The following is a 22,535-nucleotide window of genomic DNA, read 5'->3' as shown; positions in this document are numbered from 1 at the left end:
TCTTCAACTTCGAACATTCCTTTTAAAATTCAATGTTGAAAGTGACATATCATTCATAGAATGACCTCAAATGAACAAATTTACTGAACCTGGCGTAAGAATGCATCTTTATTTGCCAATTCATTTTCAAGTTTGTCATTTATGTCATGTAATGAAGTTGATTCTCTCTGCACATTGAGGTACCGCTTTTCCAAAGTAGTTATCCTTTCTTCCATATCCTCTTTCTGTGCGATTACCTAGAGAAAATCAATGAAGCCAATTTTACTTTGCTTTATTTTTAGACATTCTGGTGCAAGCAAAATGTTGTTATTTCAATGTAGGCTGTGATAACAATAGTGTACAAATCAGAGCAGGAGAAAGTTTTCCTGAAGTGCATTCAGAAGAATTATTTTGATCAGTACGTTTTGGCTCAACAAGGAAGAAGACATTGCTGGATCTGGTTCCAGGGAATGAATCAAGTGGACCAATAGTCAGTAAAAGATCCCTCAGGGAACAGTTTTGATAGTATCATACTGTTTATATTAACTATAGAATAAAAAGGAGCCATCGAAAGCAAAAATATACAGCCAGAGGACAGGTAACTTCAGTTGCTCCGAATGGACTGGTTCTTGGTAAGTTGAAGTGAAAAACTGGCAGATAAAATGATAATGGAACAATGGATTACCTTTACGGATAAGAGAGCTTGTGTGTCGTTAAGCAATATTTCTGCAAGGTGAAAGATAAAGCAATTATAGGCAAAACTCCCTGGATGATAATAGACATAAAGAGTGGGTGGAAGTTAATGCTGGTGGGGCCCACTTAATTGCAGAGGCGGGCCCACTTCAGCCAACAGGAGTTATCAAAGCCTCCCAGTTAAGTCAGATGGTGGAGGAAACTGACGCTGGATTCCTAGCAAGTGGCAGCAGAACGTGTGTATGTTTGTGGTGGAGGATAGGTGCTTGGCAGTGTGATGATAAACCATATCCTCCAAAATGTGCACTACCTCCCATTCTGCCCTCATGTTTGCTTGGGTACCCCTACAGTCCTGGGCCTCTGGCACATGCATTACTGGCAGTTCCCACAGCTCCTCATGACAGTATTGAGTTGCTGGCCTCTGATTGGTCAGCAGCTTTCATGGACAGATAATTTTCTTGAGGATATAATAAACAGGGTGGATAAAGGGAACCGGTCAATACAGTGTATTTGAATGTTCAGTATGGATTCATCTTGGTGTCATATAAAAGATTATTGCTCAACATGCAGCTCATGGAACTGGGGGCAGCTTACTGCCAAATTCTCAACAGCAACTGGGGATGGGCAAACATAAGTGATTACCTCATGAATGAACTGAAAACTGTATTAGCATGGATTGAGGATGAGTTAACAAAAAGAAATTAAAATTAATGGGGTATTTTTCAGGTTGGAAATATGTAATTAGTGGAGTGCTACAGGATCGGTTCAAGGTCCTCAATTATTTATTTACTACCTATATGAATGAATTGGAGGAAAAGCAGAATGTAATGTATCCAGATTTGCTGATTATACAAAAATAATGAGAAGGCATATTGTTATGAAGACATAAGGAATCTGCAATAGAGTATAGATAGACCGAATGAGCGGGCAAAACATTAGGCGATAGACTGCTGATTTTGTGATATATGTTAATGACTTGGAATTAAATGTATAGGCATATAGAACCCTGGGCTTTATAATTTGAGACATGGAGTAGAAAAGCAAAAAAAAAGCAACTGGAATAAAGTGTCTAATTTTGGAATGAAGACTTTAGACGGGGTGCACAAAGGAATGTAACAGAATGGGTCCAGGAGTGAGACTTCAGATACATGACTGGGTTAGAGAACCATGAATGATCTCCTTAGAGGAGGGAAGGTTGAGGATTTCATTGTGTGTTCAATGTCCTGAGTGGACTATGATGTGGAGGTGCCTGTGTTGGACTGGGATGGGCAAAGTTAAAAATCACAAGATAATGTTATGATCCAACAGGTTTATTTGGAAGTGCAAGCTTTTGGAGCACTGCTCCTTTGTCAGCTACCTGATGAAGGAGCGGCGCTCCAAAAGCTTGTACTTCCAAATAAACCTGTTAGACTATAACCTGGTATTGCGTGATCTTTAACTTTGATTGTTCCAGACAAAGTAATAGAGGAGAAATTCTCTTTAGCAGAGAGGTTAAGAAAAAGTGTACAGAGATTTTTGGTGATTAATAAAAGAAACAAAGGTGATATGAGAAAATGTTTAACTTCTTTTCAAGAGAAAATGCTTTCAGTTTCCTACCTCTCTGATATCTCTCTGGTACTTAGTACTCATTTCTTCTGACTTAATCAGGTCTTTTCTGGCTGTTTCTAGATCTTGTTCCACTTCAGCTAACTGACCAGACAATGTTGATAGTCGCTCTTTTACTTGTGTCATCTCATAATTCTGCTTGTCCAGTAATTCTTGTAGTTCCACAACTTCATTCATTTTATTATTAGTGTCAATAGAACCATTAGAAAGAGGCTGAAAAGGAAAAGTAAATTATTTTAGTCATGGAGTTCAAACATTTAATGCAGAAAAAAATTCACAGTAAAATCTAACACAATAACACAATGTTAAGTGAAAGATTATAAAGCTTCTATTATTCAGGGACAAACTGAACATGAAGAATAAGTAAAAATTGAATTGAATTGATGCACCAATCAATAAGCACCCTTATTTTGTGTCTCTTTTGATGAGTGCAAGACCAAAGTTTTGACAATGTCTCTCTCCTTCCAGTGAGAATCAAGTTTTATAATACTCAGTGACTAAAAATAATAGTAACCCAAAGTAAGATGCATCTGGTCATTTTAGGATTAGTTAAAAGAGAATGGGGGAGATTTTCCCTTCACATCAATAGGCCTTGGTATTCTTGGGAACTGCTCCCCATCTGCTGCTAACCCTTCATCATAAAGGTGATGAGAACCTTATTTACATGTGAAATCAGATTTCCATTACACTTCCAACAAATAAGTGCTGACAGAGCACAAGAAACTCCAAATAATTTTCCAGCCTTAATCACTGCAAACAATTGTAGCTTTGGATATATAACCATAATGCCTCTTTGCAATCATAGCATCACTTCAAATCTTTCAACATGAATTAAATCAATAGCAAAATCAGTAGTTTGAATCCTATAAACCATTGTCTATTGTCATGAAACCTATTTGATTCATTAACAGGGAAGGAAAACTTTATCCTTACTTGATCTGGACTACATGCGACTCGAGATTCAAAGTTACACGGTTGATTCTTAACAGACTTCTGAACTGTCCTTGCAAGCCACTCAGCCATAGAAAACAGCAAAGAAATTTCAAACAAGAATGAAACCAGACAGACCACCTGGCAGCAGAAATAACAATTGCAAACTCAGCCCTATCTATCCTACGATGTCCTCCTTATCAACATCTGGCAGCAAATGAAAAGCAGTATCACAGACGAGTCAAGCAACAGCCTGACATAGTTAAACTCATTGAATTGTACATTACATAAAATGTCTCAGACCATCACTATCACCATCACTTGGGTATGTCCACTTTATGTCAGCTGAGTGGTGGCACAGTTCATACAATCAGGTGTAAGTTGCCCAAAGTCTTTAACATTGACTCAGTCGATGTTTCATGCATAAGTCCTTCATCATTCCTGATAAAGGGCTTATGCTCGATGGGTCAAATCTACTGCTCTTCAGCTGCTGCTTGACCTGCTGTGACTTTCCAGCTCCACACTTTTCAATTCAGATCAAATATGGGCAAGGAAACATCCTGCTGAATACCAGCTATTGCACCTTTGCTTGTATTGATGAATCCCCAATGATGAACAACACTTGGAGGAATTACTGAAGAAGAACGTATTCTTCAGCCCATCATCAAGATCAACTCGGTAGCAGCGTTACTAACAATGCTGGTCATATCCTTTTGTGACTAGACTGGGTCAATGGTACGTGGTGAAGAAACCAACAAGGGGGAAAAACATTCTTGACATCATTCTCTCCAATATGCCTGTCACAGGTGTATATGTCTATAAAGTATCAAGAATAATAACCACTGCACAATCCTTGTGGAGACAAAAAGTTCTAACATCACATTGAGCATAATTTCCATTGTATTGTTTGACTTTATCAAATATATCTAGCAACTCAATACTGGGCATCCATGAGTTTTTGTGATCAATTAGAAGCATGCAGAATTATACTCCAAAACAACCTGCAAACTCATGACTTGGCATATCACTCACTCTGTAACTACCATCAAGCCAGAGGGTTAATCCTGTTTCAATGAAAAGTGCAGGTGAGCTTGTCAGAGGGCATACCAGAAAATGTGGTGTCAATCTAGTGAAGTTACAAAACGGTTTAAGCAGCAAATGATAGACAGGGCTAAGAAGTTCCACAACCAACGGATCAGATCTAAGTTTTGCAGTCCTGCTACATCCAGTCATGAATGGTGGTGTATAAGTAAGCTGCAGAGGAGGTTCCATGAATATTTCTACTCTCAGTATTGGGAGAGCCAGACTAGTGGAAAAGATAATGTTACAAATAATTGCTAGAATCTTTAGCCAGTAGTGCAGTGCGGATGATCCATATCATCCTTCTCTCCTTCAGAAGTTCCAAATATTGCAGAAGTCTTTTTAAGTGAATTCAGTTCACAGATGTAGCATCAAGATACAGCTGATAACACTGGATACTTCAAAGTCAATGTGCTCTGGCAACATTCCAGCAATTGTACTGAAAACTTATGCTCCAGAGCTTGCCACACTACTAGCCAAGCTGTACTACCTCAGTTATGAGGAGAAAGTGAGAACTGCAGATGCTGAAAATCAGAGTCGAAAAGTGTGGTACTGGAAAAGCACAGCAGGTCAGGCAGCATGCGAGGAACAGGAGAATTGCCTTTTCGGGCGTAAGCCCTTCATCATAAATGTGATGAATGTGATTCCTGATGAAGGGCTTATGCCCAAAACATTGATTCTCCTGCTTCTTGGATGCTGCCTGAATGGCTGTGCTTTTCCAGCACACACTTTTCAACTCTGTTTCACCACAGTTGCAATACTGATATTTATCCAATAGCACGGTCAATTGCCCAGGTATATCCTGTACATGAAAAGTGGAACAAATCCATCCTAGACAATTACCATGTCATCAGTTTACTTTCGATCATTACTAATGTGATAGAAGGGGTCATGCTATCAAGCAGCAATGCTTAACAATAACCTGCTTGTTAAGGCTCAGCTTGGGTTCTGGCAAAATCACTCTGATCTCATTACTGCTTTCGTTGAAATGTCAATAAAACAGCTAAACGTCAGAGGGGAGATGAGAGTGACCATTCTTGATACCAAGGCTGCACTTACCAAGTGAGGCATCATACAGTCCTAGCAAATTACATTCAATGAGAATCAGAGGCCATCATCTCCACAGGTTGGAGTCATACCTAGCAAAATGAAAGACGGTTGTGGTTGTTAAGATCAACAATTCCAGCTTCATGACATCTCGAAGGAGTTCCTTAGGATATATCCAACCATCTCAATTATCTTCAGCTGCTTCGCTGATGACCTTCCATCTATCCTAAGGTTAGAAATGGGAACGTTTGCTGTTGATAGCACAATATTCAGCACCATTTGTGATACTGATACAGATACTGAAACAGTATACATCCAAATGCAATAAGTCCTGGATAATGTCAAGAATTGCGCTGACAAGTGACAAACAATATTACACCACAGAAGAGTCAGTCAATGCCCATCTCCACCAAGAGAAAATCTGACCATCATCTCATGAGATTCAATGGCATTACCATTGCTGAGTCCCCCCAACTACATACATCACTGGGTCAGGATTGATCAGAAACTGAACGGGACTAGCGATATAAGTCCTGTAACTATAAGAACAGGTCAAAAGCCTAGGAATCCTGCAGTGAGTAATTCACCTCCTGACTCTTGAAAAACTGTTCACCATGTATAAAGTATAAGTAAGGAGTATGATAGAATATGCCTAACTTGCCTGGATGAGTACAACTTCCATAGCAAGAAGCATGACACTATCCAGAACAGAACAGCTAAATTGATTGACATCAATTCCATGTCCTCCACTACCAATACATAATCTACAAATGCACTACAATCAATGAGATGCACTTAACGTATGACTCCTTAGACAGCATCTTCCAAACCTATGATTATTATTATCCAGAAGGACAAACGCAATAGATACATCTGCATTTTATATATCTACTTCACCACATGAGCAATCCCTTTGTCTTTTGCATCGGGGCTCTACAACTTCTTTTACCCACACTACTATACTGGCTCTGTCAATGGTACCATTTTCTAACCCCTTTGCATTCTGAAGAGTCATATTGGACTTGAAATACTAACCCATTTGCCTGTCCACAAATGCTGCCAGATCTGTTGAGGTTCACCAGCATTTTTTGTGTCTGTTGCAGCAGATACATGGGCACACAAATACATGCAAGTTTCCCCTCAAGCCACTCACCAGCGTGACTCGGAAATATATTGCTCAGTATTGTGGGTCAAAATTCTGGAACTCCTTCCCTAATAGCATTGTGGTGTATCTAAATCAAATGGACTGCAGCAGCTCAAGTAGGTAGATTTGCATGGGCAGCTAGAGATGGACAATGAATGCTGGCCCTGAAACTGAAGGTTACATCCCATGAATAAATAACTAAAGGTCCAAAATGTTCCTATCATAACAATTGCCAGATGTAAGTTTGCTCGCTGAGCTGGAAGGTTTATTCTTAGATGCTTCATCACCATACTAGATAACATCATCAGTGAACCTCCGGTGAAGCACTCGTGTTAGTGACCCCCTTTCTATTTGTGTGTTTAGATTTTCTTGGGTTGGTGATGTTATTTTCTGTGGTGATGTCATTTCCTGTTTTTTCTCAGAGGGTGGTAAATGGGGTCCAAGTCAATCGGTTTATTGATAGAGTTCCGGTTGGAATGCCAGGCTTCTAGGAATTCTCGTACATATCTCTGTTTGGATTGACCGAGGATGAATGTGTTGTCCCTGTCAAACTGGTGTTCTTCCTCAAGTGTATGTAAGGATACTAGTGAGAGTGGGTCATGACTTTTTGTGGCAAGCTGACGTTCATGTATACTGCTGGCTAGTTTTCTGCCTGTTTGTTCAATGTAGTATTTGTTACAGTTCTTGCAAGATAGTTTGTAAATGATATTAGTTTTGCCTGTTGTCTGTACAGGGTTTTTCAAATTCATTCGCTGCTGTTTTAGTGGTGGGTTTGTGGGCTACCATGATGCCAAGAAATCTGAGTAGTCTGGCAGTCATTTCTGAGATGTCTTTGATGTAGGGGAGAGTGGCTAGGGTTTCTGGGCGTGTACTGTCCACTTGTTTGGGTTTGTTGCTGAGACATCGGTAGACTGTGTTCATTGGGTACCCATTCTTTCTGAATACGCTATATCAGTGATTTTCCTCTGCTCTTTGTAGTTCCTCTGTGCTGAAGTGTGTGATGGTTCATTGAAATAATGTTCTAACGCGGCCTAGTTTGTGAGTATTGGGATGATTGCTTCTGTAGTTCAGTATTTGGTCCGTATGTGTTGTTTTCCTGTAGACGCTGGTTTGAAGTTCTCCATTGGCTATTCACTCTACTGTGACATCTAGGAATGGCAGTTTGTTGTTGTTTTCCTCTTCTTTAGTGAGTTTTATGCCAGTAAGGGTATCATTATTGGTCTTGATAGTTTCCTCTAATTTGTTTCGGTTAGTGATGACAAAAGTGTCATCCACGTAGTGGACCCAGAGTTTGGGTTGGATGGTTGGCAGAGCTGTTTGTTCAAGTCTCTGCATTACTGCCTATTCTAAGAACCCTGATATCGGGGATCCCATGGGTGTTCCGTTATTTTGTAGGTTTTGTTGTTGAAAGTGAAGTGGGTAGTAAGGCATAGGTCTATTAGCTTGACGATATTGTCCGTGCTGATAAAGTTAGTGGTGTTTAGTGTCTTTGGTTCTTCTAATAGTGTAGTCAGTATTTCCTTGGCCATGTTAATGTTGTTGGATGTGAATAGGGCTGTTACATCAAAGGAGACCATTATGTCATCCTCTTCTGTTTTGGTGTCTTTCGTCTTCAGGAATTCTTCGCTGGAATGGATGGCGTGGCTTGAGTCTATTACTAAGTGTTTTAGTCTTTGGTGTAGCTTGTTGGCCAATCTGTACATTGGCGTTCCAGGTAGTGAGACTATGGGTCTGAGGGGAACTCTTGGTTTGTAAATTTTGGGAAATCTGTAAAAGCGCGATGTGTTGGATCCGTGTGGTTTCATTTTTCGGAAGTCGGGCTAATTTAATTCTCCAGATTTCTGAAGTTTTTTGAGTAGGGCTGTGATTCGGTTCTCTAGTTGTGGGGCCAGGTCTATCACCACTTGTTGGTAAGTGTTAGCATCTGCAAGCAGTGGATTCACTTTCTTAATGTAGTCTGTTCAATCTAGATGACTGTCGAGCGTCTTTGTCTGCAGGTAGGAGAACAATGTTTTTATCTTTCTTCAGTCCTTCTAGCGCTTGCCTTTCTTGTGTATCGAGTGTGTTTCCTTCCTTTTTCCTGCTAATGTTGGTGCGACTGTGTCAAATTGTTTGCTGGATTTCTTCTGTGAGTCCATTGTCTTTCAATGCTGTTTCTAATGCCGCTAAGAAATATTTTTTGTCCGCATCCTGGAGGTTGTAATTTAATCCTCTTACTAAGACAGCTTTTTCAGTGTCTGTTAAGGGTCAGTCAGGTAAGTTGTCTGTGTTGTTATTTTGTGTGAGTTTGTCTAGTTTTTTTCTGCAGGTCTAATTTTTTTTCATTTTCTGTGTTTGTCGCTGTCTAATATCAATGGCTTGTTGTACTGTGTCTGTCCATTCATGGTTGCATTCATGAGTAAAGTCTTTGGCATGAAATTTTCTGGTTGCATTTACGGAGTCTGTTGTGGATATCATTAATCATTTCTCTAAGCATTCTGCGCCGTTTTGCTCTGCTATTCTTTTGGCTAGTCGGGTATTAAGGGGAGGTTTGTATTTAAGACATTTGGGTAGAACTGTTTCCTAAAACATTCTTACAGGAAGTACAGCTGTTCACGGTGCTCTGTCGGGTTGGGTTGGTTTCCCATTTTCAGGTCAGTTTTAGCATATTGCGCCTATAGGTGTTAGTGAGTATTGAGAAGATTTGTAGTGGTGTCCTTCCTCATCTGTATGTGAGGATACTAGTGAGAGTGGGTCTTGTCTTTTTGTGGCTAGTTGGTGTTCATGACCAGACAAGCAGACAAAATGTGCCCAGAAACCCTAGCCACTCTCCCCTACATCAAAAACATCTTGGAAATGACTGCCAAACTACTTGGCATCATGGTAGCCCACAAACCCACCAGCTAATGAACTTGAAAGACCTTATACAGACAACAAGCAAAACTAATGTCATTTGCAAAATACCTTGCAAGAACTGTTACAATCACTACATTTGACAAACAGGCAGAAAACTTGCCAGCAGTATAAATGAACATCAACTTCTCTCGCATTCTCTCGCTTTCTCCCCATAACCCTTCACCCCTTGATACTCAACTCAAGAACCTATCTATCTCAGCCTTATATATACTCAATGACCTGTCACCCATAGCCGTCTGTGGCAATGAATTCCATATATTCACCATTCCCTGGCTGAAGAAGTTTCTCCTTATCTGGGCATAGAAGTTCTCCTTTACCTTGTCTTTAGCGTCCAGAGTTGGAGCATAGGCACTGATGATGGTGGAATGTTGGTTCTTGATGAGCTGGATTTGCAGAGTCATGAAACATTCATTGATTCCCAGTGTTTGCTCTATCAGCTTCTGGAGTAGGCTATTTAGGATGGCAAAACCTATTTCATGAATCTCCAACTGTTCAGGATCAAGTCCTTTCCAGAGAAAGGTGTATTCACCTTGGTCTTTCTTTAGTTGCCCTTCTCCAGCTCTGTGGGTCTCACTCAGAGCAAGCCTGTTGTTTTCTTGATTTGATCATATATCCCTCTAGCATTCCTGGATTCAGAATCAGACTGTATTGTGTTGCAGAGTTTCAACAGATTGATTCAAAATTAAATGTTAAGTGATTAAATATTGTTATTCCAGATTGTAATTCAAGATACTGAATGGAATCTTGCACCTTAGGTTGGGTGAGGACCATCTCCACCCTGATTAAGTCTGTGTATGATTGGTTTGCCCATTTTGATGTTGGTGTTCTTAAATGGGAAATTAATGCTAATTAAGTCCCCCATCTGCTGCCTTTGGTACTTGTCCAGTAGTGGGCAGAAAGGATGAAAGATAAATCTATGCAAGGCTGTCTTCAGACTTCCAGGGAGAGAGTCCTCACTCAAAAACACTCAATGCCTGATCAGGAGACTACTAAAGCCTCTCCCTGTCCCATGCTACCAAGTCTCTCCCTTGCAACCTCTTTCCTTCAATTACTAACCTGTTGACTGTAGTCAGTTTGGAACCTAGGCCTCCTTTGAGTGTTATCACCAGTGACAATCACTGCCTTTCAGGTCGTTCGGCTCGTCAATAGAGCTTGAACATCTGACAGGTCAGCAGTTTTCTGCAGGGCCCGTAGAAGGCATTGGGACTTCCCTGTACGTTCTTTTGCCAGTCTTTTATTCATTATCGTTCTTCACTTCTCTTACTTGCTTTTTTTAATAAATATTTTATTGAAAAGAAAAATATTTTTGAGTTTTTTTACAAAATTACAAAATTAATACAAAATAGTGTAACCACTTTACAGTATAATAACAGCACCAATATAAAATTAAGAAAACTAACAACTAATATACACTGCAAACTACCAAAACACAAAATAAGATATAAGAAAGAAGACTCTATATATAAAAAAAGACTATAGTATCGTATATTACTAACAACAAAAGAAAGAAAAAGGTAAATAAATAAATACACATTCAAAATAAAATTGTATCAAGTCATAACAAAACCCGTATTAATATGCGATTCTTCGTCCCAGGGGCCCCGAATCGACAAACATCATCCTCATGGCTAAACAAAGGCCCTAAACAGCATGACCAGTACATCTACATTGGTGTAGTTCAAATAGGGCTGCCATGTTCTATAAAATAATTCCATTTTTTGGTACACCATATTTGTAAGGAAGTCCAGGGGAATATATTCCATAACTATCCTATGCCAATTCAAAGGTCCTGGGGGACTTTCCGATATCCAACTTATTAAAATATTTTTCCTCACACTAAAGGAAAGAATAGTAAATAGTTTCTTCCCTTTTGCACCTAGAGAAGGAAAATTTGGAAAGTCCAAAAGAAGAGACACAGGATCCACCTCAATCTCCGTTCCCAAAATCTTTGCCAAGGCATTCGCTACACTATCCCAATATCTATGAATCTTACGGCATGTCCATAAGCAATGATGAGAGTACCAACTTCTATTTTACATTTAGGGCACATTGGGGATGCTCCTGTCTTGAACTTTGCAAGTCTCTCTGGTGCCATATGAGCCCTTTGAAGTATCTTCAATTGAATAGCCTAAGTTCTATTACAGACAGAGATCTTCTTGGCATTTTCCCAGATGTCCTCCCACATCTCTAAGGAGATTTCCATCCCTAATTATTGAGTCCAGGTTTTATATAACCATTCCATGTCCTTCAATACCTTATTACCTCGTGAGTGGTAGAGAGTACTGACTGAGGGTACACCCATCGGCTGAAGCACTCTCCTTTCCATATCTGATTTGTAAGGATTAGTCATCAATGTGGTCTTTTTTTGGTATGAAGTCTCATACTTGAAAATATCACAAAAGGTCCTTGCTAGTCCGAACTTCTGACGCAACTGTTCGAAGGACATCATGAACAGATCTCCCAAACAGGAGATGCCTCTGGACTCCCAAGTTTTAAATCCAGCATCAGTCAAACCTGGCTGAAATCCCAATGTTCTCACTATAGGAGTAAAAGGGGAGGTTTTTGTAAATTACCCTCATCCTGTCGCATCATCCTTCAAGCTTTGATTGTGTTTAGTACAATTGGGTTTTTACAATGATCCATAAATAATAGATTGATGAGGGGACATTTTGCTTGGGAAGTCTCAAGATCCAACCAAATTGATTGTGGGTCACAAGAGACCCAATCGGCCACAAATGATAACAGAGAACTCAGTTGGTACTTCCTGAAATCCGGAAAATCTAGACCGTCCCTTATTTGTGGGAGCTGCAACTTATCTAATTTAATAAGGGGCCATCTATGATTCCAAGTAAAGGAGCCAAGCCAAACATAAAGCTTACGCAGCGCCTGTCTCGGCAACATTAAAGGAAGCATTCTCATGTGGTATAATAGGCGAGTTAGAATATTCATCTTGACCAAAGCTATTTTGCCTAGCCAAGATATCGGGAGATCTTCCCAACGTTGGAGGTCCTGCCTTCTTTTCTCTAATAAATGCGTATAATTGGTTTTGTATTGCTGACCAAATACCAGGGTATTAAAAATGCCTAAATAGAGAAAACCTCCCAGTGACCACCGAAAGGGGAAGCGGGATCCATCCGCAAAATTGGATATGCTGGTAAGACCTCCTAGTGGCATTGCCTCTGATTTCATAAAGTTAATTTTGTAACCTGAGAACATACCAAATAGGTTAACCACTTGAATTAAGTGGGGCACAGATGTCGATGGATCATTTAAGAAAAGAAGGACATTGTATGCATAAAGAGTGATTTTTATGCTTACCCAATCCTACCTCCAAGGCCGTTATATTAGGGTCAGTTCGGATAGCTTCTACCAGCGGTTCAATCACTAGTGTAAATAGTAGTGGTGAGAGAGGGCATCCTTGACGACAACACTAAAGCTATCCGATCTTATGCCATTGGTAATCACTGCTGCTTTGGGGTCATTATATAATACTGCAACCCACTTGGTAAAGACCTTTCCAATGCCAAACCATTCCATAGTATAAAAAAGATATGGCCATTCCACCCGATCGAATGCCTTTTCTTCATCTAGGGAGACAACTAATCCTGGTATCACTACCTGTTGGCAGACTTTTACCATGTTTAGCACTCTTCTGATATTATTCGTAGATCTGCGACCCTTAATAAACCCCATGTGGTTCTCTTTTATAAAAATGGTAAAACCCTCTCCAGTCTTAATGTCAACATTTTTGACAGTGTTTTAAAGGCCACATTCAATAAGGATATAGGTCTGTGCAAAGTAAAGTCATCTGGAGCTTTTCCTTTCTTAAGAATGAGAGAGAAATTTGCTTCTCTCAGGGAGGGCAGGAAACTACCCTGACTGTATGAATAATTATACATACCTATAAGTGGTCTGGCCAATTTGTCTATAAACTCTTGATAGAACTCAGCCTGAAATCTGTCTGGTCTGGGCACTTTACCACTCTGGAGCTGCCTCACTGCCTCCTGCACTCCCTGGGTTGTCAGGGGGGCAATCAAAAGCGATACGTACTCTGAGGTTAAGCCCAAGAGGACCAGATTTTTAAAAAAGACTCCACCTTCCTTGCTCTATCCTCACAGCCCTCTGACTTATACAACTCATAGTAGAACATTTTAAAAGCTGCATTGATCTTTTTAGGATCACAAGTCAGGGTACCAGCACCTTCTCTAATAGACATAATGGATTGGGGAGCCTTTTTCTTTCTGGCAAGGTATGCTAAATATCAAGGCGCTCAATCTCTGCTTCGCAAATAGTATCTCCCTCTTTGCTGTTTGAGTACATGTGGTATTCAAAGTAGCCCTGAGGGCTGCAATCCGCTGTAATTTAGTAATGAACGGCCTATTAACATACGCTGTCTCAGCTGCCTTCAGGCGGGCCTCAAACAGACGCTGTTGTTCTCCCTTTTGTCTTTTCGGGGTTGCAGAATATGAGATAACCAAGCCCCGCGCATATGCCTTAGCAGTCTCCCCGTCTCCCACATCACCGATGGGTTACTGGCCGTACCTAAATTGATACCCCAGAAACTTTTAAATTCCTGCAAGAAATAGTCTATGAACTTCTATCCTTCGATAGGAAAAGGTCCATACGCCCAATGCCAGGAACCCATCTTGTCATCACTAATCTTGACCTCCATAAACACCTCTGCGTGGTTGGAAATAGTTACATTTCCTATTTTACAAGAAAATGTTGAATTCAGAAAGGTTGAGGGAGTAAAAAAGAAATATCGATTCTGGTATGGCACTTGTGTGTTTTTGAATAAAAAGTAAAATCTCTACCCTCAGGATGAAGACACCTCCATACATCCACCAGTCCCAACTTCCTATTCAGATCAGCTAACTGCCTAGATCTCAGAGATATAGCCTCAGAACTCCTAGGTATCCTATCCACCTCGGGGTTGACAATATAATTAAAATCTTCCCCTATAATTATGTGAAACACCCAGAGAGCCATCAACTTGGAGAGCGCATCTGTTACAAATTTAAAAGGATGTGCTGGGGGGCAATATACATTCAAAATCCCTTACTCCTCCCGTTATATTAGGGCTTTAAGTAACATATTTCATCCAGACTTATCTTTCATCTGACTTAGCATTTGGAAGGGAGGATTCTTCTGGATAAGAATGACCACTCCCCTACTTTTTGAACTAAAAGATGAAAAGAATACCTGACCGAATCCTCCCTGCTGCAGCGTCGAATGCTCCCTATCAAGCAGATGTGTCTCCTGTAAAAGGGCTACATCAACTCTCTTTTTTTAAGACTTGATAATATTTTTTTCCTTTTAATTGGCGAGTGGCTCCCGTTGACATTCCAGGTGCACCATTTAAACGAATGACTAGCCATGATCATTCAAGAAAGTCTGAGACACCCCAGGAGGAAGAACCTCACTCAAAAAGCATTGAGTAGAAACCATAGACAATTCACATAAGGGTAAAAATACAACCTTTAAAATACCTAAATCAAGACAACTAAAAACTACTCCTAAAAAGAAATATAAGACATAATTAAAAGGAGACTTTCCCCCTTGTCCACAGGGGGCACTTGTACCTTGCAGTAATCCCAACATAGCACCTTCCAGCTAGAGCCATGCCTCGGCCCAGACATTACAAAGTAAGGTAAACAAATGCCAATGTCTTATAATACAAAAATTAGAAGTGAGCAACCAATCCACCCCCTCCTAGGCATTCTTAACAAATCAACAACATAAAATTACAATCCCAGCAAATATTAAGGAAAACAAAACTCAGAAACATCCCCCAACAATCAGATAAACCAAGCGAGTTATAGATAAGAGTTGAAAGAAAGAACCGCCCCAGCAAAGGATGGAAAAGAGAAAGGGGGAGGGAGGAGGCAAAAAAGGGGGGTAAAATAAAGTGATTGTCCATATAGTTCAAGTCCATCAGTCTATTTAAGAGCATCCAAAAATTCTTTTACTTTTTCCGGCAATCCAAAATTATGCACAGACCCTCCATGACTGAAGCAGTGTTGCCGGGCATCGCATGGAGTACTGAATATTTAAATCCCTCAGACGCTTCTTTACCTCATGAAATGCCTTCCTCTTGCGAACCACAATCAGAGAAATTTCCTGAATCATCATTATTTTGGACCCCATGGCTTGGGGATCCTTCCCCAAAACTCTGAAGGCCTCCCGCAACATTTGTTTTTCCCTGTAGTGCTGGAGTTGCGCTAGGACCGGGTGGGGGCGCTGGCCCGATCCGGGCCTGTGCACAGCAACCCGATGGGCCCACTCATCCCGCACCCAGCCTAACTCAGACTCCAGCTTCAGCAGTTGTGGGAGCCATTGCTCCAAAACGTCAATAAACTGGCCTTCCTCGTCCTGTTCGGGAAGGCACAGCAACCGAATATTTTTCTGACGACCTTGATTTTCCAGAGTCTGGACCTGACCCACGGAAGATTCAGCAGTGGTGTCAGAGGCCGCGGCCCGTTGCTCCACCCTTCCATCTGTTGCCTGAGTTTCTTGATCTCTCGGTCATGCTTCTGCAGGATGACCGAGATCGACTCCCACCTGGACCAGATCTCTTCGATCGACACGTCGATCTTGTCTTGGAGCTTGACAAACTCTGGGATCAGGCTTGCATCTGCAGGTAAGTCCCCCGGGCCAGCCATGGACGCATCTGTTGCTGCAGCAGGAGAGGGGCCCCTGCCTGTTGCGAATTCCGTGATCTTTTACCTTTAGTTGTTTTAAAATGTATCAGACTGCTAAAGTTTGATGCAGAATGACTGTAGCTGCTGAGAAAAAAAATATTTTTAGGAGTTTAAAAGGTGAGGGGAGGGTAGGTACCTCACTTTGCCTGGGTTCTGGGCAGAGTTCAACAGTCTCAGACCTACTGGGTTGCCACCATCTTGAATCCCCCCTTACTTGCTTTTTCACCTCCCTGCTGAATTTTTGATATTCAATTTGGTTCTCAATTGTATTATCTATTTGAAACCTGTCAACAGCATACATTTTCCTCTTTAATTTTAATTTCCATTTCTTTGTCATCCATGAAGACCTGAATATAGTTGATCTGCCTTTTATCAAGTCAAAAAGCACAAAAATGAAGCCTTCGGTCTAACTCATCCACACTGACTATTCTTAAGGGAATAAACCTTGACTTCCCATTCCATCTGCTCTCTGAACATAGCCATTCTTCAATAACTTTCTCCATGCCAACCTTTGGTATCCAGTCCAGCTCTGTTCTTTCCCCTTTCAAGTTGGCTGTTTGCCAGTTAGTTATTCTTATTAAGAATTGACCAATGTCATTTTTCAATGTCATCCTGATCCTTATGGTACAATGATCATTCTCCGTTAACGTTTCCTCACTGTCACTTGATCTGCTTGGCCCACCTTATTCCCAAGAACGCGGACTATTAGAGCATCCTTTCCAGTTGGACTGGACACATATGTTGTAGGAAAGTCTCCTATCACAATCCAGGAATCTTTGTCCCTCAAATTAAAGCAATATATTGTGGATGCTGGAATTCTGAAATAAAAGCATGAAGCAGTGGAGAAACTCAGCAAAACTGCCAGCATTTGTGGAGAGAGACTCTACTTCTAAAGAGTTATATTGAGCTCAAAACATTATGATTTATTCCTTACTGATCCTGACAGTACTATCCCAATCAGTAAATGCAGACGAGGGTTGCACCTCTCTGTAATTTCTTGGCAGATTCGTTCTCCCATAACCTTCCCATTAGTTGGTACTTTATAGATTCCACTAAGCAATGTAATTGCACTTTCCTTATTTCTTGTTTCTGTCCTTGAAAATCTGAAACATTCTCTTTCTCTGGTTTCAATGCTCTCCTTACCTAAAAAAGCAACACCTCCTTTGTTTCCTGTTCTTATTTTTTTATGAACTCTTTGTAACCAGAAATATTTAACACTCAGACCTACTCTTTCTTCAGTCAGGTCTCTGTCTTTGCCAATCTATCACAGTCACTTCCTATCTTCGCCCATCTATTGCCATCCCAACTACCTTTCCCCCCAGCCCCCACCCCTCCCCATTTATTTTTCAACCCTCTTCCCTCTCTCCAGTACTGATGAAAGGTCAAGCCTGAAATGTCAACTCTTGCTCCTCAGATGCTGCCTTACCTAACGTGCTTTTTCCAATGTGACATCTTATCGGCCCGTGACATTATAATCCCACAACACCAATCTGGCTAGGTCAGCTACTCTTCCTCAACCTGAGTACAGCGTTGTTCCCTTTATATTGATACTTGGGTGTAAATGCAAATGGTTGTCCTTGCACAAAAATTGGGTTGCTCCAAGTCCTCTTTCACTGGTATCAGACTGCAGGGCAACTTCAACATTAATGTCATACTATATGAGTTCTGGCATTGTATCACTTGTTGCTTGATTTAAATGATCACTGCTCCATTCCTCAATATTGCATGACATTCTTGGCAGTGAATTGCCATAATGGTTCACAGTCTGAGAAGAAATTGCATAAGAATTTTGCTAAATCATTGATAAATCTAACAAATCATTACACTGTTTTTACATTTCATTGTCACCCTTTCACTGCTGCAGCTGTCTCCTATTTGGGATCTGGGCAAATAATTTTTGCTGTCAGCACACGATCTATGTAGTTGACTTTGGATGTCTTGAACTGCAATATTTACTTGTTCACTTCAGGTTCTTCTGGTGAGTTCTGCCTTGCAATCATTTTTCTGTGGTCACCAATGGCTTCTTCACTGTGTCTCTGCATTCACAAACTGCAGGTTATTCACTGTTGTGATCTTCCCGAAGTAAAAGCCAACTATATTATACTATCTGAGTTGACACTCCTCTGGAGCTGTGAAAATGCAAAATATCTTTATCTTTTGAATGGTGCCAAGAAAGTAGGTAGAATGCTTTTGTTTTCATCTGGTTTCACTTGCCAGTAACCATCATTCCCATCTACAGTAGTGAGGATATTGCCTTTGCAGATTATAGCAAAATTCCTTTAATGCTTAGTATGGGATAGTGGGATCTTTTCAAAATTTTATTTAGATCGTTTGGGTTGGTGCATGTTCTCAGCTTTCCAGGTTTCACTTCCGCTATGAAGCTATGCCATTCTGCAGGATTTGACAGTTTATTGATTGTTTCCTTCTTCTCCAGCTATTAGGTTTTGCCTGTACAGGCTGGACTTAAGGACAGCTAGAACTTGATGTTCATTGCTGAATACCACACTTTTGTTAAGCTGTCAAATTATGCTATTACCAGACAAGTCAGATCCTAGACTGAAATCTAGCTTGGGGTAGACCATATTTTGCTTTGATTTGCTTTTAACAAATCGGTCTCTCAATGAGACAGGAGCACACAATATTGCAGATTTTGTTTTAACAGTAAAACAGCTGTTTATTAAGCAAACAAAATTGAGATAAAATAGAATAAAACATCAATTTACTTATAAGACAATTTCATAGCGTTTTAAACACGGAGTTAAAATAAAAGGTAAAGTTGCCATAGTCTTACCTGACCAGGCTGCTCTCTCATTAGAAACGACTGATGGTAGCTTAACCAGAGAGTCACCACACCTCAAGCGAGAGGAGAGGTTGCAGAAGGACAGTTCTTCACGGTGACCTCAGCCAGTGTGGGATTGGAACACACACTGTTGGCATTATCTGCATTGCAAACTTGCCAACTGAACTAACTGACTCCCTGCAGAAGTATTCAGTGAATGGGGGCTGCATAACTTTTCCATGCCCTCAGATGGGCGGCACGGTGGCTCAGTGGTTAGCACTGCTGCCTCACAGCGCCAGAGACCCGGGTTCAATTCCCGCCTCAGGCGACTGACTGTGTGGAGTTTGCACATTCTCCCCGTGTCTGCGTGGGTTTTCTCCAGGTGCTCCGGTTTCCTCCCACAGTCCAAAGATGTGCAGGTCAGGTGAATTGGCCATGCTAAATTGCCCGTAGTGTTAGGTAAGGGATATGGGTGGGTTGCGCTTCAGCGGGGCGGTGTGGACTTGTTGGGCCGAAGGGCCTGTTTCCACACTGTAAGTAATCTAATCTAATCTAAAGACTTCTCAACAAATTATTTGTGCTTATCAGCGGCCTCTCTTAGAAGTCCATTGGGTCCTGACATCTTACATGAGAGGGCCAATGAAACTGCTACCATTGCCTCTGATAGTCTATCTCACTCTCTTCTGCAACCTAGTGAGTCCTATCCTGCCTTCACGCACATTTAGTCAGGGACTATATAATGATTTTCAGCCTCTGCTACTTGTACTGTAACTAACAGCCATTCCTTCCACTGGTGCTAGTGATATGAGGAACATCAACCTCTGATCTGCCAACTGCTCTTGGCACTTGATGATTCTGCATGATTCAATAACTGTCACATAAATTACTGAAAATTACTTGATTCCATTGACCTCCTCCCATGGTACTGATAGATATTCCCTGCCAGTTCCCTGACCATTGACTCAATACCGACTAACGTTTCAAGTTGACAAGTATCTATTTCCATGACAAATTTTGGATTGCCAGTAAATTTAAAGTAGTTCAAAAGGGAGAAATTAAAAAAAAGGAGAGGGATTTACAGCAGGTAGCCGAATTCACAAGTGTTTGTGAAGGTGTTTCAAGAAGCCATGTATTTTCATGAGGTTCCTGGCTTTTTCCATGATTCAGGATCCAATCAATGGCAGTCACACTATGTAAGGGTTCAAAACACTATGTAAGGAACCAAAATCAAACAACTAAGACTCCAGTTGCCTCAATGTTCTTGTAGTGTGTGAAAACACCTGTTAAGCATTCAGATTATCATCCAAAATAGATAAAATTACCATACTTTCTCCATACTGGAGAAAGATATTGGGAGAGATAGGTGCGTGCAACAGGGTAGGTTTTACAATTGGGGGAAGGGTAATTACAATGCTGTAAGACAGGATCTGAGGAGCATAAGTTGGGAGCATAGGCTGTCAGGGAAGGATGTCATAGAAATGTGGAACTTTTTCAAGGAACAGATACGACGTGTCCTTGATGTGTATGTGCCTGTCAGGCAGGAAAGAAATGGTCGTGTGAGGGAACCTTGGTTGACGAGGGAGGTTGAATGTCTTGTAAAGAGGAAGAAGGAGGCTTACATAAGGTTGAGGGAACAGGGTTCAGACAGAGCAGTGGAGGGATACAGGATAGCCAGAAGGGACCTGAAGAAAGGGATTAGGAGAGCTAAGAGAGAGCATGAAAAATCTTTGGCGGATAGGATCAAGAATAATCCAAAGGCATTTTATGCATATGTGAGAAACATGAGAATGACGAGAACGAGGGTAGGTCCGATCAAGGACAGTAGTGGGAGACTGTGTATTGAGTCGGAAGAGATAGTAGAGGTCTTGAATGAGTACTTTTCTTCAGTATTTACGAATGAGAGGGATCGTATTGTTGAAGAGGAGAGTGTGAAACGGACTGGTAAGCTAGAGGAGATACTTGTTAGGAAGGAAGATGTGTTGGACATTTTGAACAACTTGAGGACAGACAAGTCCCCCAGGCCTAATGGGATATATCCTAGGATTATGTGGGAAGCAAGAGAGGAAATTGCAGTACCGTTGGCAATGATCTTTTCGTCTTCACTGTCAACAGGGGGTGGTACCAGGGGACTGGAGAGTGGCGAATGTTGTGCCCCTGTTCAAAAAAGGGAATAGGGATAACCGGGAATTACAGGCCAGTTAGTCTTACTTCGGTGGTACGCAAAGTAATGGAAAGGGTACTGAGGGATAGGATTTATGAGTATCTGGAAAGACACTGCTTGATTAGGGACAGCCAGCACGGATTTGTGAAGGGTAGGTCTTGCCTTACAAGTCTTATTAAATTCTTTGAGGAGGTGACCAAGCATGTGGATGAGGGTAGAGCAGTGGATGTAGTATACATGGATTTTAGAAAGGCATTTGATAAGGTTACCCATGGTAGGCTTATGCGGAAAGTCAGGAGGCATGGGATAGAGGGAAATTTGGCCAATTGGATAGAAAACTGGCTAACCGGTCGAAGTCAGAGAGTGGTGGTAGATAGTAAATATTCAGCCTGGAGCCCAGTTACAAGTGGAGTTCCACAGGGATCAGTTCTGTGTCCTCTGCTGTTTGTAATTTTTATTAATGACTTGGATGAGGGAGTCGAAGGGTGGGTCAGTAAATTTGCAGATGATACGAAGATTGGTGGAGTTGTGGATAGTGAGGAGGGCTGTTGTCGGCTGCAAAGGGACTTAGATATGATGCAGAGCTGGGCTGAGGAGTGGCAGATGGAGTTCAACCCTGCCAAGTGTGAGGTTGTCCATTTTGGAAAGACAAATAAGAATGCAGAATACAGGGTTAACGGTAGGGTTCTTAGTGAGATGGAGGAACAGAGGGATCTTGGGGTCTATGTTCATAGATCTTTGAAAGTTGCCACTCAGGTGGATAGAGCTTGTAAGAAGGCCTATGGTGTATTAGCGTTCATTAGCAGAGGGATTGAATTCAAGAGTCGTGAAGTGATGTTGCAACTGTACAGGACTTTGGTTAGGCCACATTTGGAGTACTGTGTGCAGTTCTGGTCGCCTCACTTTAGGAAAGATGTGGAAGCTTTGGAGAGGGTGCAGAGAAGATTTACCAGGATGTTGCCTGGAATGGAGAATAGGTCGTACGAGGATAGGTTGCGAGTGCTAGGCCTTTTCTCGTTGGAACGGCGAAGGATGAGGTGTGACTTGATAGAGGTTTATAAGATGATCAGAGGAATAGATAGAGTAGACAGTCAGAAACTTTTCCCCGGGTACAACAGAGTGTTACAAGGGGACATAAATTTAAGATGAAGGGTGGAAGGTATAGGGGAGATGTCAGGGGTGGGTTCTTTACCCAGAGAGTGGTGGGGGCATGGAATGCGCTGCCTTTGGGAGTGGTAGAGTCAGAATCTTTGGTGACCTTTAAGCGGCAATTGGATAGGTACATGGATGGGTGCTAAAGCTAGGACAAATGTTCGGCACAACATCGTGGGCCGAAGGGCCTGTTCTATGCTTTATTGTTCTATGTTCTATACTTTATGATTTGGCCCTCACTGACATCTTCACATAAGAGAATCAGATCTATCAATAGTTTCTGGATGACAAAGCATGCTCTCTGATCTATTTCTGATAAGAGGTACACCCATTAAAGTTGACTGTTGATACATGAGAAATGCAAACAAT

General features: G+C 41.2%; 1 protein-coding gene across 8 annotated transcripts in view; it reads right to left on the bottom strand.

Annotated features, from left to right (window-relative positions):
• The window catches only part of ppfia2 (PTPRF interacting protein alpha 2), a 543,269-nt gene that overhangs the window by 202,237 nt on the left and 318,497 nt on the right, over positions 1–22,535 (bottom strand). For all 8 annotated transcript variants that reach the window (XM_087997151.1, XM_043709676.2, XM_043709677.2 and 5 more), the window contains 2 exons: positions 2,269–2,490; positions 90–236 (listed from right to left, as the gene is read on the bottom strand). In XM_087997151.1, the coding sequence (XP_087853277.1) occupies positions 90–236; positions 2,269–2,490 (369 nt within the window). The remainder of the gene's footprint in view (positions 1–89; positions 237–2,268; positions 2,491–22,535) is intronic.

This window comes from Chiloscyllium plagiosum, unplaced genomic scaffold (assembly GCF_037043375.1).
Source record: "Chiloscyllium plagiosum isolate Xiang-an unplaced genomic scaffold, Cpla_swu_hap1 HiC_scaffold_19, whole genome shotgun sequence".
NCBI lineage: Eukaryota > Metazoa > Chordata > Chondrichthyes > Orectolobiformes > Hemiscylliidae > Chiloscyllium > Chiloscyllium plagiosum.
The sequence above is the reverse complement of the archived record's forward strand: the minus strand, read 5'-3'. Positions and strand labels throughout refer to the sequence as shown.